At 39.4% G+C, this 18,475-nt stretch overlaps 1 protein-coding gene across 1 annotated transcript in view; it reads right to left on the bottom strand.

Moving 5' to 3' along the window:
* LOC102833485 (collagen alpha-4(VI) chain-like) overlaps positions 1–18,475 on the bottom strand; it is a 171,475-nt gene that overhangs the window by 60,232 nt on the left and 92,768 nt on the right. Inside the window, exons 21-25 of the mRNA XM_006846632.1 lie at positions 15,794–15,856; positions 10,460–10,522; positions 9,163–9,225; positions 8,273–8,335; positions 5,182–5,232 (exon numbers count right to left, since the gene is read on the bottom strand). Of these exons, the coding sequence (XP_006846695.1) occupies positions 5,182–5,232; positions 8,273–8,335; positions 9,163–9,225; positions 10,460–10,522; positions 15,794–15,856 (303 nt within the window). The remainder of the gene's footprint in view (positions 1–5,181; positions 5,233–8,272; positions 8,336–9,162; positions 9,226–10,459; positions 10,523–15,793; positions 15,857–18,475) is intronic.

Below are 18,475 nucleotides of genomic sequence, written 5' to 3'. Positions count from 1 at the left end.
CCTAATATGAGTATGACTTTAATGTCCTTCTCTCGGCTTCTTGCCTTCAAGGCCACCTGAGAAATTTCAAGATGCCACTGTTGGTCGTTATGATGTAACTTAGGATTTAATTTTTGGCCTGTATCTTTCTTAGTCTGAGTTTCTCCCACTGCACCACCCTGGTTCAGGCCTTTTTCCTAGTGATAAACAGTTCAGGTCCAGCTATGACCATTTTGCACTGCTATTTGGTTTTAAGATGGACCTTTCCCTTTGAATTGTGCTGAGTAGATCTGTACATATGTGTAGTAGAACCCTCCGGGGGTTAGGGGGAGTGTCCACTGAGGCACCCCGTCTAATCATCAGAATAGAGGTACACAAGACAATGAGAGACCTGTGAACAGATACAAAAACAAAAACAAAAAAAGAATGTCCACACCATTATCTCCAAGGATCCGTCAGGCAACTGTGCTGCTCTGATCCTTCTCTCATGCAGTCTCACCAAGATGGCTGCTCCAGGAGCCGCTGAGCCTGGCGGATCTTTGAAAACACTAAATTTCTTGCTTCTGCTACAAATTCCACTGGCTGTAAGCCTTCAAACTTTCTAAATGTTCCTTTATGTGTGGTTCAGAGTTCTGGAACTGTCTCCTGAACCTGATTCATCCAGTATTCTGTGTTATTGCTGACAGAGATCCTCACAGCACTTCTCCCCAATCCACCATCAAGCCCCGCCTCTCCTGTACATTTTATGTTGGGGAGTAACAAAAGCGGTCTTAAATGCTTGTGAGTAGCCATCTAGGTGCAATATTGATCTCTCCCCATCCAAAGCAAGAAAGAATGAAGAAAATCTAAGACACTTGGAGTCAATTAGTCCAAATGACTAATGGGCTGGCTATGTGAACCTCAGCCTCAGACCAGAAAAACTAGATGATGTCCTGCTATAACTACTAACTACTCTGATCAGCATTACAGTAGAAGGTCCTGGATAGAGTGGTGGTGGTGTGCCATGGAGTCGGTTACAACTCTTAGCAACCCTGCATAGAGTTTCTGAGGCTGTAAATCTTTATGGGAACAGAAAGCCTCATCTGTTTCCCATGTAGCAGCTGGTAGTTTTGAGTTGCTGACTTTGAGCTACCAGAGCTCCTTCCTGGCTACAGTAGAAAACAAATATGTAACAAAATCATTTTTAAAAAGCCCAGGTTCTGGTAGTGTAGTAGTTACAAACCAGGCTGTTAATGTCAGGTCTGAAACTGACTTGAACCTCTTGTAATTCCCTGTCAATGTACTGTTACAGCTATTTTTAAATTACCTTTAGCAGAATTTTACTTGCATATGATATTGATTATAGTGTCCAATGAGTTCTGCATTCTTTTGATCCACTTCTTGTTGGAATGGTCACAAATATGGTTCTCTTTCAATCAGTTGGCCAGGTAGCTGTTTTACAAATGTCTTGACATAGTTGTGTGAGTGCTTCTAGTGTTGCATCAGTTTGTTGAAAGATTTCAATTGATATTCCATCAATACCCAAGCCTTGTCCTTTGTCAATGCCTTCAGTGCACCTTGGACTTCTTCCTTCAAAAGGATCTCACGTGGTTGGGCATTTTTAATTTTCAACATACATCTTAGCCTCAGCAAGCTTTTGGCTCAATGGGTGCCAAAAGCATTACATGAAGGTCAGTTAGCTCAAAGATCTGATCTTTCCATCAGTCTTTTAAATGAGATTGAAGTTAATGATAACAATTTTCTGGGACAAATTATAATGGGGGATGAGTCTTGGATTTACCAATATGATCCAGAATGTAAGGTCCAGTCAAAACAGTGTTTTCCAAGGGAACCTGATGGTCCACTTAAATTCAAGGCAGAGAAGTTAGCTCAGAAAGTTATAGGGGATTTTTATGGGACCCCAAAGGAGTTTTCTTGGTAGATTTTATTGAAGGTACAGAATATTCATGGGGTTTATTAGGAAGAAGTTTTAAGAAATGGAAAACTGTACCTGTGAGAAAAAGGCCAAGAAAGTCATACCAAGGACTTTGATTTCCATCACAACAACACACCTGCTCATTCTTCAAGGGTAGCAAGGGCTGTCCTATGAGAATTTCACTGGAAAACCTTACCCCATCCACTCTACAGCCCTGATCTTGCTCCTTCAGACTTCTTTCTGCTCCCAAAACTCAAAGAACATTGAAAAGGAACACAATCTATGAGTACTTCAACAATGTCAAAACTGTCATTTTGAAATGGCATAAATTGAAGGTACCTGATGATTCTTTGTTGTGGAGTGCTGCCATGTGCATGGTAGGATGTTAAGCATCATCTCTAGTCTCTATCCAGGAGTACTTCCTTCCCCATTTGTGGCAGCCACCATGTCAGGAGACATGATGAATCATTGAAACATTGAGAATCACTAATTATATACAACTCCTTAAGATTTTTTTTCCAGAGAGATGTAGAGAGATGTGGCTAGTCTGGAAGTCAGTATATAGTCAAGACAAGTGTTTTTGTTTTGTTTTGTTTTTAAGATGGGAGATATCCCCACCTCTTTATATATGCTAATACAGTGATCTGTAGAGAGGGAAGAAAGCATGAATATGCGAGGCGGGAGTGGGGGTGGGGGGGTGGGAGGGAGTAATTCCTTCAGTAGTCTGGGTCTTGAGGAAGCAAAAAAGGAATCCAATCCATGAGTTGTGTTCTTTGTTGTTAGGTGCTATCAAGTTGGTTCTGACTCATAGCAACCCTGTATAGGGTTTCAGACGTGTGGCTGGTAGGTTTGAACCATCGACCTTTGTTTCAAACCAACCTTGCAATCCAGTGTTTATCCTACAGCACCACACAAGGAATCCATGAGAGGAGAAATTCATTTTAGATAGAACCAAAGCCTAATGCCAATGAATCAATTCTATCTCATAGTGGCCAAAGTAGAACTGCTCCACAGGGTTTCTGAGATTGTAAATCTTTATAGAAACAGACTGCCACATTTTTCTCCCATGTAGTAGCTGGTGGGTTCAAACCACTGACCTTTCACTTAACTCACCGTCAGGGTTCCTTCAGTTTTAGATAGGAGCATGGATTCTCACCCATAGTAACAGAAGAGAAAGCAAGTGTACAGGTACATAGACAAGTATGTTGATCTACTCAGTAGTGGAAATATCTAGAGGTTCTCGTCTCATTACTTCTATTTTCTTAATGAAGTGGGAAGCATGGTTATGCAGGTCTGCTGAGAGTGTGCAAGATAGAGCAGGTCTTGGAGATTTGAGGAGAAAGATTTAATGAGTGGAGAAGGAGTAAGTGAACAGAGTAGGAAAATCTCATGGGGGCTGAGGGAGAGCAAGCAGCATTAAGGGTCATATAAGTGTATCTTGTCAGAATTCTTCAGGGAAAGGTTAGGGGGATAGAAAAATCTATACAAATGTGTACTGATCTATATATTCCACAATTTTAGTAGTGTCAAAATATAGATTGCTCTTTGCTTAGTTAAGAGTTGATAAGCAACTAAAAACTTTCACAGTTGAATTCTACCCCAAATCCTATTAGTATACATACTCTCCCATAAAGAAGAAAGACTAAGTTTGCCAGAATGTGACTGCAATGGGCTAGCCATATTTTACCATCTGGTCTCCAACTGACTTGGCAAATGAAATATCCAAAGAACACATATCTTGCAGGTGATTGATTACTTTTGGCACACAGATGAAAATAAATTAAAAGTAGATGCATTTTATAACTGTGGGTAAATCTGTTGATGGTCAACTTTTAAAACATAGTGACTTGTTTTTCTCCATTTATCACTATTAGTCATTCTGTTTACCATGTTTTTGGAAAGTTGGCCAAATGGAAACCAAGCTACAACAGTTGAGCATGTGAGAAACTGATGGCTGGAGAGGTGGGGGGTGCAAAAGAAACCAGGCTGTGCAGAGCACCACTTGTGAGCAGCCACCCCATCACAGTTGCCAAGAGCCCACAGACTGTCCCACCCCCGGGAGCAGCTCAGCTTTGTCCATGTTGTTATTGTCAGGGAAGGCACATATTGCTTTTGCAGATTTGGGGGAATAGACTGATGTGAAAGAGGCTTACAAAGTAGTATTGACCTTCTTTAAGAGGCAAGCTATTTTACCTCTCTGAAACTTGATTTTCTCAGGTATAAATGGACAAGGTTGGATTAAATGATCACTCAAGATTTCTGGTGTAGCACCGTAGGATAAACACTGAACCACAAAGTCAGTTTGAACCTCGAGGTCAGCAGTTCAAACTCACCTGTCACTCCTTGGAAACCCTATATATTGTTGCTATGAGTCGGAAATGACTCAACAGTATTTAACAACAACAACAAGGTGCCTCTAAAGTTCCATCACTCCACAGGTATTTACTATGAATTTACTGTTTGGGTATTTTCCCACTCAGTAACACAGCAGTGCAGTCATCTTGCAGAACTATAGAGAAGCGAATTCAGAAACCAAACATACTCAAATAGCTGAACACCCCAATGATTTATTTTGTGAGACAATGAATATAACTTGCAGATTAGATATCCAGAATGAGAGTGACTGTTGACATTCAATTTGTAAAACAAGCTTTACGTGACTTCTATACTTCAAAACTTCTGACAGTGACCCATTAAGCACATGTTAAAATACTAGCTTCTTATGGAAACAGGAATCGTTCATTCAAATACACTTATTGAGCACCTACTGTATGTCATACTCTGTTCGTAAAAGTGAGTAAGATGCAGTCCTGCTGTCAGGAAGCTCGGGGTAGACATATAAATTATAGCACAGTCTACTTGGAAGGGGCTATTGCAGAAACATGAACCATGTGCTTTAGGAGCACAGAGTGTGGCACAACACATCCTTTCTGAGGGAGTCCAAGAATACTCCTTCAAGGAAAATAGAATATTTGAGTTGGTCATACAAAAATAAATTAAAATTGTTCAAGATAGGGAAGGTGGGGAAGAGCATAGCAAATGAAAACAAGGAGTTGGATATGGCATGCTGAGAGCTAGGGTGGGAAGATGTGTCATAGTGAAAGATAAGGAAGGAGTTTAATTTTAAATAAGGGAGTGACACAATCAGTTTTAATTTTTAGGGAAAGAACAAAACAATGTGTAGGAACCATTCCTGGCATACCACTTGGGAAATGGCTCTTATCCAAAGTAAAATTAAATTAAAACTAAAATTAAGAATACCCTATCAGTGACGCATTTGGTTTTACCTTTGCTCCTTTTCTTCCTGGACGTCCATATCCATCTGGACCAAGAAAACCCTAAGAAAATGACACAAAGTGAATTATAGTCATCCAATATCAACACTTAGGCTGATAATGTCATCTGAACTGTTATCACTGATGATAAATCATCAGTGCTGGGGAGGAGGTAATAAAACCTAATGGGAGTGAAAGAGATTGGGAGACCACATTCATAAACTATATACTCAGATTAGGAGGTGAAAGACTTAAAGGTTCAAAAAGTCATAATACTAGCAATTTTTTTACTATTATTACCTCAACTGCCTCTTCAGTGAGGTTCTATATGTTAGCAAAATGATTCCACAATTGTAGGAAGTTAGATTACTATACAAAGTTTTCTTTAAGCTAAATGTGCTTTCCCTAGAGGACAACATAAGGAGCTCTGGTAGCGTAGTGGTTACGAATCGGGCTGCAAACCACAAGGTCAGCAGTTCGAAACTACCAGCTGTTACACAGGAGAAAGATGAGGGTTTCTGCTCCCGTAAAGATTTACAGCCTCGGAAACCCTATACAGGGTCGCTATGAGTCGGAACCAACTCCATGGCACGTAACAACAACAACAACAATAGGACAACATAATAATAGAAGTTGTTTTAGAACTGGTCAATCTCCGGGGATAAAATCTGACTTTGGGGTTGGGTGGGGAAGATTGGTATAGAGATGGTGGTTAAGGGACAGACCGGACAGCCTGGCTCTTTATCCAAGTCCCCAAACTGGTTGTATAAGTTACCTTCAGCAAGTTACTTAACCTCTCTATGCTTCCGTTTTCTCATCAGAAAAATGGGAACAGTAGTAACATCTACGTTAAGGTATGGATGTTAGGAAGATTAAACCAGATAGAGCATGAAAAGTGTTAGCAAAATGAAAGTACTTGATAAGTGGTAATTATGCTGACTCCTGGTGTGACACTGTAGGATCAGCGCTGCACCACAAACCACAAGGTCTGCAATTCAGGGTCGCTATGAGTACAGAACCTAACAACAACAATAACATGCTGCTAATGTAGTGAAGGTTATGGTGGGGAATTAGTGGTGCAGTAGTCAGGATGGTGCTTGTGGTAGTAGCTATGGTGATGCACACTGAAACTCTGGAATGACAGTGGTAGAGGTGATGATGGTGATAGTGAAGCTAGTGGCCGGAATGGTAGTGGGAGTGATGTTGTTGTTGTTCAGTGCCATGGAGTTGGTTTCCTCTCATAGTGACCCTGTAGAGGGTTTTCCAGGAGTGGCTGGTGAGTTTGAACCACCGCCTTTGTGATTCAAACCAACTTGTGGTCCAGTGCTTATCCTATAGCACCACACCAGGATTCCTCGTGGTTGTGATGGTGGTCATGTAATGGTGATAATGGTGACAAAGATAGTGATAGTGATATGGTGCTTCTTGTGATAATGATAGGTTGTGATGGTGGTCATGTAATGGTGATAATGGTGACAAAGATAGTGATAGTGATATGGTGCTTCTTGTGATAATGATAGGTTGTGATGGTGGTCATGTAATAGATATAATGGTGACAATGATAATGATAGTGATATGGCGCTTGTGGTGCTGATGATGGTGGTGGTCTTGGTTGGTAATGGTGGCTGTGGTGGCGATAGGAACGGTGGGTGGTGGTCGTGATGATAGTGCTGGTGGTGATGCTGTAGTGATGATAGTAAAGGTGATGACGTTCGTGGTGATTATGATCATAATTATAAAAGTGTTCATACTACTGAGGGGATCTTAGCACCTGAACATCCAGATGATGAACTTTCTGTAAAAAAATTATAATAATAAGGAAACTCAAAACATTGTAAGTGCTTTATTCTTGACAAATAAAGACTGCACCTAAATTGAGAAGAAAAATTAGAAATTTAAGTCACAAAAACTTCCCTATAGCCTGAGAAATAAAGTTTTAAAATGTTTAAAAAAAAAAATGAATAAAAACTAGGATAAAGAAGAGGACAGGATTCTGTTTTGCAAAAAGAGCCAAAAAAGAGTTCTTTGATATAAAAAGATATGGATGGAAGTAATTCGCTGTTATTCGATCTTTTTCCTACTGAAGAACATGCAAAGCCTCCAACACCTACCACCCCAGAGACTCAAATTGTGTATTTTGGAAGTGTCTCCCTCAGAGATGCCTGAAGTGCCATCCCTCAACAGCATTGTCTACCCCAGGGCAAATTCATTAGAAACCAGGTTTGCATTATTTTAAACCAGTAAATTTTAATGAAGTCAAACAAAGTGTCAGTAACACCATCTGATTTTTCAGAATGTAGTGCAAAACATTGTTTGCTCCATATTCCATTTGATAGTAATATATTCTGCTCTTTTCTTTTCCGTATTAATTTTGAAACTTCTTTGGCCTGCTTTTGTGTTCTTTCCTTGCTGACAAATGCTATTTCAGGGCTGAGTGCCAAAACTGTAGGTTCTTCTCAACTGTTAGTGACAGAAACCTCTGAGACTAGAGATGCTACAAAGACAGCATGACTTTGTATCATAAAGCTAACACTAACAAAGTGGAGAAAATATTCATAAAACTTGCTTTCAAGTTCAGAGTAAAGACCAAGATAAAACTACAGAACCTTACCTTTGGAAGTGTTATCTATTGAAGCTAGACTTTTATGATGCTTGGTCTTCAAAGATTTCTTTATTCTGGGTACTCACACCCATACCCTTAAAAGTCTAAACTCTGATCTACTGTTTTGTTTGTTGCCCTTGAAAACCAGGTTTCATGGAACATCTCTGTATTCCTCAAAGATGCAATGCTTGTAAAATATCTTTGTCAAAAAGAAGTGGTTCATTGGCACGTCCCTATTCAACACATGTGAGAAGGCAAAATAAATCCTGAGGCATCTTTGAATTCTTTATATTAAGAGTCTGAGAATCTTTGTCTCACTTAATTTTCTTTTTTTATTGCTACAAAGATATATATAGCACAGGTTTAATGATCATGTCATATTTGTTGCCTCAAGTATAATTCATCCTACTATTAATCTATTAGTAACAGAATTTATCATGAAGAAAGAAACAAGTAACAATAAATTCAACCAAGAGTCCAAAATCATAAAACTAGACTTACAGGTGGCCCTCTTGGTCCTTGTGGTCCCCGTGGGCCTTCGTCTCCTGCTTCACCAAGCTCTCCCTTCATTAAAAAAGCATACAGGTGAAATTGATTTCTTTCTAAGTGTTAATGTGATTTCATGTCATTTTCTATAAAGATTGTATTGTCATTCTTTTCGAGTTCTATTAGCATCATCACAAGATCTTAGGTCAGATATTTTGCCTGGTAGTTGCTGTTAGGTATCATTAACTCAAGGCTTTGTTAACTGAAAAATAAAGTTTGTCATACAGTGATGACTGACATGTTGCCATGATGCTGGAAATTAAGCCACCAATATTTCTAATACCAGTAGAGTCACCCATGGTGGACAGAATTTAGCAGACCTTTCATACTAAGACAGATAAGGAAGAACGGCCTGGTGATCAATCTACTTCTGAAAATTAGCTATGGATAACTGGCACCAGAGCAAATAATACTTCCTTCTATTGTACATGCTCTCATTATGAGTCCAAGCCAACTCAATGGCAACTAACTACTAACAAATACAGTGAAGATTTCGATATTGAAAATGAGCAAAACCAGGATGCAACACAATTTATAGAATTCTATATGATGATGGCTTTTTCTAGATCTGTGTGTGTGTGGAGGTGGTAAATTTATATTGACCTGTCTTTACCTACACACATACATATATATGACCATATATAGATCGCTCTCTTTGTCTTCCTATATGTCTCTTCTTCTCTGTATCCATCTACCCAGCTATATAATGCAGTGGCAGTCAGTATCATTACCAACTACATTAAAATCTCATGCTGGAAATGACTGCATAAAAAGAGGTTCAGTGTGGCAACCCAAGAGTCTCCTCCAACTCACAGTCAAGGAAGAGTGTGTTTTCTGACATTTACCTTTATTCCTCTTGGCCCTTCTTTTCCATTAGAGCCATATGTCCCTGGAGACCCAGGATTCCCCTGCAAGAAGACCACCACCAAAATCATCACAAGTTATATATCTGACTCTCTTATTATTGCAAGGTTTGGAGCTGGTAATAGTCTCAAGAATCACCATGGAGATAATACAGTTAGTGTTGAATGTTTTATAGAATCAATTAATCTTATCATCTAGCATACCAAATCCATAATCTACACACTGAAACTCTGGAAGAGTAAGATGTTCTGTGTGAGACTATGTCAACCACATACTGAGAACTGGAGGGATTATCGACTACTGGGTGGAAAATCACCATTAGATTAACAGATGAAGTCGTCAAATATCTGGCCTTTTATCTGCTCCAAATTAAAAAAACAAAACAAAATGGTTTAAAAATGAAACTGTGAGTTATGGGGCTGACTGTTTTCCAAACTAGGGGAGAGAATGAGGACAGAATTATGGTTTTGGCTACCCTGAAGTTGCTATTTGGAATTTCCAGTAAAGACACTCTTCTTAAGTCAGATCTCAAATTTACATTTCTAAGCTATCTCAAATAGTCCCTTCTTCAGGAAGTCCTGTCTGATCATCTGTCTCAACTGATCTACACCTTCAGTGAAGCCCCAGAAAATTAGGTGGTAATGTAGAATAACTCGCCCACTGCTATTGGGCCAATTCCAACTCCTAACAATCGGATAGGACAGAGTAGATCTGTTCCATAGGGTTTGCCAGGCTACAGATCTTTATGGAAGCAGACTGCCTTATCTTTCTCCTGTGTAGCAGCTGGTGGGTTTGAATTACCAACTTTTTAGTTAGCAGTCTAACACTTAACTCACTGTACCACCAGGGCAGAAACTAGAAAGTCCTGAGTCAGAGGTCAGTTAATTTCAGCACTTATCCCTCTGAGCTCCAGTTTTCTCAACTACAAAATTGGGATGATAACAGTTCCTTAAACATTTGTCATAAATAAATGAGTTTAACAACAACAATATAACTTCCACTAATCTTTTGTCTTGCACCATAGACACTTAAGAGCTGTGAGTTCTTGATTACACATCCTTGATCACTACATTTCCATAGTAGTAGACTAGAAGGAGGTACATAGCTGGTGGTTGATGTTCTCTATGTTGAATTAATTATTTGGTTTTAAAAAACATGATGTTCAGAAATCCCAGAACAAACACAGTAACTATGTTATTTGTCCAAGAACACTCAGGAGGATGAACTGGCCATGGTTCATGAGCAGCTCTGTTGCTGCTGTTAACGTCTCAGACCTACCTGAGCACCCAGTAAGCCTCTTTGTCCAGTAACTCCTGGTGTCCCTTGCCTTCCTCTTGGTCCCTGTACAAAGATGAAATTAAAATTCAACAAAATTTTATAAAACTATTTACATTCCATACAACTGCAAAGTCATGTTGGATGCCGTTGGAAGTACAAGTTCAAGTTCTCTGGTCATTTATCAAACTTGAATCAAGTAGAATGTGCACTGTAAAGCCCCTAGCGCTCTCGCTCCACACGCCCTAAATCTGAATGAAGTACAAGGATGTGAGTCCTCAGGATCTGAACTTTTAACAATCCCCAAGAGAATCTGTTGAACACTGACGTTTGAGAACATTGCTTTTATATTTTAATTCACCCAATTAATTTGTAATTCTAAAATGGGGATGAGAGAGACTGCTAGGATATTGATCTCCTTTGAAGAATCAATCCTTTCCTGATATAGTCACAGGCTGAGGACATGACAGCATGTTTACAATTCGACCAAGAACCAAAGGTACATTTAAGTAGCCTGGTCTCCATGGGCACACTGCTGGGTAGTTGCTAGTTTTCTCCCCAATCCATTTTATTTTACTGGTCTTTGTCACTTTAATTTTCTGTAACTTGACTGAGAGATGCTTTCCTCTTAGAAGCATTGACTGTGCTTCGATTCTTCTAGGTGAGGTGTTGACAGCCATCTATTTAAGTAGACCACCATGTCAACATCCCAGTGGGAAGTGAATTACTTCATCTGCCTCTTTTACCTATAGTCTTTGGAACGCCCACCAAACAACTTTTTTTCCTGATGTGTCTAGATAAGAGAAGGTGGGAGATGCTGACAGTATTATATCATTCAGTTGTGAGTAATTATTAATAGGGTTGACTGTGAAAATTTGGAACTCTAACATGGGTATTGTCTTAGTTATGTAACACTGTTATAACAGAAATAGCACTGGTGGATGGCTGTAACAAACAGAAATTTATTCTCTCAAGGTTTAGGAGGCTAGAAGTCTTATTTCAAAGTCTGAATTTTCTCCTTTCAGTATTGAGAGGCCTAGCATTCCTTGGAGAGCTCCTTGTGTCATGGCATTGATCTTTCCCTGGATCTAGGAGCTTCACTTCACAAGGATCCTAGGCCCAAAGGGCACATTCCACTCCTGCTCTTCTTTCTTGGTGGTGGTATGTCCCTCTCTGTCCTTTGAGCTATGTAAGATGAAAGATTCTGGAGGTCACACCTCTGAATCCTTCCTTCACTTGTCTGGCTGCTCAAAGAAAATCCCATCATGGAGGCGATTACACTATATTGGATTTCCTCATGGAAATCATTGCATTGTATTAGATCTCATCATGGGAAATCACTACTTCCCAACTGCCACACCACTGGGAAAACTGGCACAGCTTTAACTATCACAGGTATAAAATGAGCCCACTCTGAAGCAGGAAAGAGGCTCTCACTACTGTCAAGGAAGAAGAACCAGGAATGAAGGATGCCCTTTACACAGTGAACCTCTTCAATCCAACGACAGAAAGCTGTAGAAGAGCTCAGAGCCAGAGCTCCGGAGGGTGGACATCCCAGTCCACAGAGCAAGTAAAACTAAGTATCTTTTCACAGGAGGCTTACCTGTGGAATGAGGTGTCTCTAGGCATTTGACTAAGGATCTAGGTTTGCTGCACCACAGAGCTAGAACTGAGTGACTTCAGATTGAGGCTTCTAATTAAGTGTAGTGCCTTTTGGGCATTTATCAGCAACACTGAAGGAACTTTGTAACATTGCTGGAGTTGGGCAGAGGCCACATGAAGGGACTGAGGGTCAGAGAGAGGCCTGCTTGTGGGCATGACTGAGGAGAGGGTACCCTGACTGGAACACCTGTGCCCTGAGCATTTCTAATCCTGAATTGTAACATGTTAACTTACCTAATGTTGGAGGAGAATACTAAAAGTGCCAAAAGAACCAGTAGATCCATTTTGGAAGAAGTGCAGCCAGAGTGCTCCTTAGAGGTCAAGATGACCAAACTTCGTCTCTCATACTTTGGACATATTGTCAGGAGGGAGCAGTCACTGGAGAAGGATGTTATGTTTGGTAAGATGGTCAGAGAAAAAGAGGAAAACCCCCAATGAGATGGATTGGCCAAGTGGCAGCATCGATGGACTGAAGTGTGGCAACAATAGTGAAGTTGGCCCAGGATCAGGCAGTATTTCGTTCTGCTGTGCATAATGTCGCTATGGGTCGGTACCAACTCAATGGCACCTAACAACAACAACAACAACAGCTTCCCTAATAAACCCGATACATGTGAGTATGGTGCCTGAGTTCTGTGTGGCCATTGCAATTGATTATTGAACCCAGCTGAGTAGAAAGTGCTGCAGGAGGGATGATTGGTTAGATTTGGCAGAAAAGATAGAAGTCTGGAGGCATGTCTGAACTCAGCCTCCTTAGGAATCAATTAAGGGTGAATGCTGATGGTAATTTTCCTTCTCCCCACTTGTGAAGTCAGATACCATCCCCATGCCATTTTTTTTTTTTTGCAGAAATGAGAATTAAGGAGAGGTTTTAATAATGTTCTTGCTCATGGTCCCAACATGGTGTGCTCCCTTGCACCCAGCAGTGTAATATAGTAGGTATAAGGGGAAAGTCAGGAATACAACAGTGAGAAGGCCCCGGGGGAGGAAGATGCAAATTTGAATTAAACCTATGATCAAGAAAAATGAAAACTTTTTATCTTTGGATTGTTTTCCCCTGAGTCCTGAGGTACTTTCTATCATGAAATAATTTCACCTTGATTTTTCATTCCTTTCCTTAGTTCCTTAGTCAAATCTAAAGACAGCAGGGACTTTCTCAAATTATCACCTGACACTCATAGGATATTTAACGACTTGTAGAGAATGATTCAATGTTAATTCAGTTTATTGTTTTAAAGTCCTTCTACTTTGCCAACTCCAGAAACTGTTTTTAAGCAAGGAACAGAGATGGAGGAAGAGAGAAGCCAAGCCACCTGAAGGTCATCAAAAAAGACCAGGACTTTCCTCCAGAGCCTGCACAGAAAGTAGGCTTTCTCCTGAATTCACACTTCTGGCCACCTAACCGTCAGACACTTGTGGCTTGATAGCCCAAGCATGGGAGGCTCTTTCTTCCACTCTGGGAGTCAACCAAAGCCTGACTGAGCTCTGCCAACAACCCTGAGGGATCTGGTATTCAGCTGCTGTGTAAGAGGTTGAGTCATCCTAGCTGCAGATTTTGAGTCCTCTGGTCAATTGGAATGTTGTTGTTAACTACCATGGAGTTGGTTCCGACTCATAGTGACCCTACAAAGGGTTTCCAATGCTGTAAATCTTTATGGGAGCAGACTGCCTCATCTTTCTCCTGCAGAACCACTGGTAGTTTCCAACTGCTAACCTTGAGGTTAGCAGCCCGATTTGTAACCACTATGCTACCAGAGTGCCTTTGGAATAGATCTGAATAAAATGATCCACAGAGTACTGGCAGTGCTTCAAGTCAAGAGACCTTACTTTAGACATGGGCTGCTGACTGACCATATCTGCTGGTTCCTCTCTTGAAGGCAGGACAGAGAAAAAGGGCAGTTGGTCTGTTCATCACCTCAGGACCCATAGTGACAACTAACCAGTTGTTGCATCAGTCCCAACTCCGTGACCCATGTGTGTCAGAATACAAGTGCTCCATAGTTTTTAATGACTGGTTTATCTAAAGTAGATTGCTAGGACTTTCCTCTAAGGTACCTCTGGATGGACTTTAAGGAGACAAGGACTTCCAATTAGCAGCCAAGTGCTGTATTAAACTTTTGTACCACCACGGGACTCTCACCCATAATAATAAAAACCAAAAACAAATAAAGTTTTTTCACTTGAGGATACTTGGAAACATGTTGACTTCAAAAAGAAAGATATAGGAAGTGTCCCATAAGGACTTACAGAATGGCAGCTTTAGGTTATGCTTAGAGGATTCCAAAAGGATTGGTTGTAAGTTTAAATTTCAGTTATCACTGAAAAGTTTACAATACCCACTAGTCTAAACTCCTTAAGGACAAGACCTTTGTCTTAATGATCTGAGTGCCCTGTGTTTAGTAGAGGGCCCCATGAATACTAGAGACTCAATAAAACGTTGCTGATGATTTTTCCTGCCAACTAAAGTACAATGAATTAAATACCATGTGAATAATTTGAATATATAACTTCAGAGGCAGTAATTAAGAGCATAGATTTTAGAGTTAGATTGCCTGAATTTGATATCACCTTTATTTTTTACTAGCTGTGTGACCTTGGTCAGTTTAATTAACTTCTCCATTTCTCCATTTCCTTCATGTAAAATAAAGATAATAGAATCTCATTCCTTAGAGGGTTGTTGAAGGATTAAAACAAGTGAATATAAGGCAAGTATTTACGGTAGTATCTAGGGCATAGTCAGAGTTCAATAAGTATTGCCTGTGTAGTTTACAACTTTCCAGAAGTAGGGCCATACATTTTTGCTTTGTGAGACCCTGGAAGGGAAGTATGATAGCTAAAGTTTTCTGTCAAATTGACTGGGCCTGGATTCTCAGTGGTTTAACAGTTAAAATGTAGAAATCCCTTTGATAATATCTAATATGATGCAATCAGTCCCATGATGTGATCTAATATGATCAGTCCTAACCTGATGTAATTATATTATGTGTTGTAAATTCTCTCTTCTATAATGTTAACGAGGTCAGCCAGATGAATCTACCCAATTGTGTCTCAAGTCTAGCTCGTTCTAGATATAAAAGAGATTAAATAAGCAAGCAGAGTTGGGAATAGAGTGTGACCCTTAGGCCTGGAGTCCTGAAAGATGAAGCTCCTGTTGTTGTTAACCACCATTGAGTCAGTTCAGACTCATAGTGTTTCCAAGGAGCAGCTAGTGGGTTTGAACTGACAACCTTATGGTTAGCAGTCCAGTGCTTATCCTATAGTACCACACCAGGACTCCGTGAAGGTCCTAGATCCAGGGAAAGATTAATACCAAGACACATAGAAATTGCTGGGTCTGCACATTAATACCAAGACACATAGGAATGCTGGGTCTACAAATACTGGAAGTGGACAAGGACATTTCCCCAGAACTAATAAAGTCTGTACCAATAAAGTAGAGTCAACACTCTGAATTTGGACTTCTAGCCTCTTAAACTGTGAAAGAATAAATTTCTGTTTGTTAAAGCCATCCACTTGTGCTATTACAGTTACAGTAGTAATACAAAACTAAGACAAGAAGTATCCAATGGCATTTTGGCTTACACTAAATCTCTATCAAAATGTGACCTGTAAGAATCTAAGTTAACATTTTAAAGAAAAATCCATTAGCATTAAAACCAGATTCATTGATACAACCTGTTGGCCTGGATTTCCACGCTCTCCTTGGTAACCCTGTTCACCAATTTGTCCACGCACACCCTGTCAAAATGAGTAAAGGTTAATTAGTTGTCTGGGCATCTTTAGTGCTCCTATTAGAAATAGTGCTCCGTTCCAGGATGTTACTAGAAAGATTCAAAAGGAAACCTCAGAAAATATTTGATGGGCTGTGTTCAGTCCTCTTAGGATATGGAATTTGAAAGGGAATCTCTATTATGTTGGAAAAATGGAAGATCAGATTGATTGTCTTTTTAAGTCTTTGCACATTTCCTTTCAATGTCTTAATTAATGGTAGAAGCAAAAATACTACATTTAGATAACTCATTTTGCATAATGACTGGTTCTAAATCTCATCCAATGCAGGCATATGAACTAAATGCTCAGTGTTATTAAGAACCCTTATACCATTCAAGGAAACTTGGAATGTTGAACACAGGAACAAGAGTGATTGATACTCTGGACAAAAAGCTCATGAAAAACTAACAGAAAACTGGCTTTAAAAGCCTATAGATCTTCACAGCACTTAGCTACCTTTCTTGGCAAAGGATGAGTTACTAAAATGACTCATTCTGTAACTGTTTTAATTTCTTCTCCAAATGAATATTTTTATTTCTACAGAGAATGTATATTCTGTAAGATGAGGATAATACCCATTTCCTGCATTATTCTGCCTATTTTCACGTTTCCCACAAATTCACTGTTTATTCATAGATGCAAAGAAAAAAGATCTCAAACTCAGAATTAGTCAATATTTAGATTAATTACTTATGCTTCTTCTTCTTTTTTTAATTCTTAGATAAATGGGAAGCACTTCTATTAGTTTTCTGCTTGCTGTGGATGATGGTGGTGGTGGTGATTGCCATCAGTTAGCGTTTGAATATGGTGAGTATTACATTATTCTGCTTTTCAAGCATTGATTTCTAGATTTGTAAACTTAAAAATTTTTAAAGAAATGTAACTAGACATTCTTAAACAGATTGTGAAATACTGCCTAATTTGTATATCGCTTTAGTGGCATTTATGTTGTTGTTGTTAAGTGCCTTTCAGTTGGTTCCAATTCACAGCGACCCTGTGTAAGGTTTCCAAGAAGTAGCTGGTGGTTGAGACTATTGACCTTTTGGTTGGCAGTTCAAATCCACCACCTGGTCCTTAGGAACCTTATCCAGGGTCGCTGTGAGTCGGAATAGACTCAATGGCATTTAACAACAATATATTTAGCAAATTCAGATTTCTTATTAAAATTCCACTCCTTTAATTATTAAATAATTTCAGCAAAGCCAAAGATCGAACAAAAAAACCCTCTATGATACAGGTTTTTCTTGTTTCTTTTTGCATCACTGATAACTAACAAAATAGAAATTATATAAATTTATCGCCTAAGAACAGCTTAGTAAGTCATGACACTTGAACAGAGTAAAATACTATGGATTAAAATGATCCTAGGAAGATTTGGAAACATGGGAAAGCAGAATGGAAAATAGTATGTCCACTGTGATGACTTTTATCATCTATGCAAGTAAAGATAACACACAAACATGAACTGGGGCATTTTAAATTTTTTAATAGCTTCTGTCATTTTATCACAAATTTAAAAATTAAAGTTTTGCTTTATTTTAAAAAATTCAATTTAGTTTTGTTTTAAAAAAATCAATTTTCCATAATTGTGACCTTTTCCATAAGTAAAGATTTATTTAGAACTTCTGTTTTATCATTGTTGTTGTTGTTAAGTGCTATTGAGTCGGTTCCAACCCATACCAACCCTGTATAGGGTTTCCAAGGAGTAGCCGGTGAGCTTGAACCACCAACCTTGCAGTTCAAATGGCTTTGCAGTCTGGTTCATTAACCCTCAGCACCACACCAGGACTCCATACACCTTGTGAAAATCAGTCAATGATTTTGAAAATAACGATTAACCATATTCTTCCAATGGCCAAAGGATACTGTTGTTTGGATTCCAACACCTCTGTAAGCTGTATTTCTCCAGCATGACTGGATGCCCTTTCAGAAGTTATAGCCTTAGAGCACATAAGATTCTAGGTAACAGGTGCTCCAATTTTGGGTAAAATAATGCGCTGACACATTGGATAAGTCCAGTTTACCCTGGAGCCAGCAAATGTTATTGCTGTTAAGTGCCTTCAAGTCAGTTCTGACTCATAGCAACCCTGTATAGGACTTCTGAGGAATAGCTGTTAAGTTTGAACCACCAATCTTAAACCCAGTGCATTATCCTGCAGTACCAAATAGTTATTGTTTACCTCTTATTATTAAAACTTAAAAAGCAGAGTAGGTACTCATCAAAATTATAACTTATTCAAGAGAGAGCCTTCCAATTTAAAAGGGCAGTTGGCACACAGTTCTCTCTGTTTCAACCCAAGTCCCATGCAAGCAACTACAAAGGAGTAAGAACACAAGGGTGACAAGAACTGACGAGATGATTTCTGGAGAAGCGATAGAAACAACAATTCAGAAACTTGAAAACAAATGGCTCAGTGATGACTGATTCAAAAACAGGGGGAGTGATGATTAGAAAAAGAGTGAAATATAAAAGCTAAATGCCTCTCATAAGACTGTAAATGTATTCTCTAGAGAAGATTAACCAGAGCCTTCAGTCTCAGATGCCCGGCATAAAGCAGGGTGGGAATGAGGGGTGATGGGCTTCCA

The sequence above is a fragment of the Chrysochloris asiatica genome, unplaced genomic scaffold (assembly GCF_000296735.1).
Source record: "Chrysochloris asiatica unplaced genomic scaffold, ChrAsi1.0 scaffold00028, whole genome shotgun sequence".
Taxonomy (NCBI): Eukaryota; Metazoa; Chordata; class Mammalia; order Afrosoricida; family Chrysochloridae; genus Chrysochloris; species Chrysochloris asiatica.
Note: the sequence above shows the minus strand (reverse complement) of the source record. Positions and strands in the feature narration are given on the sequence as shown.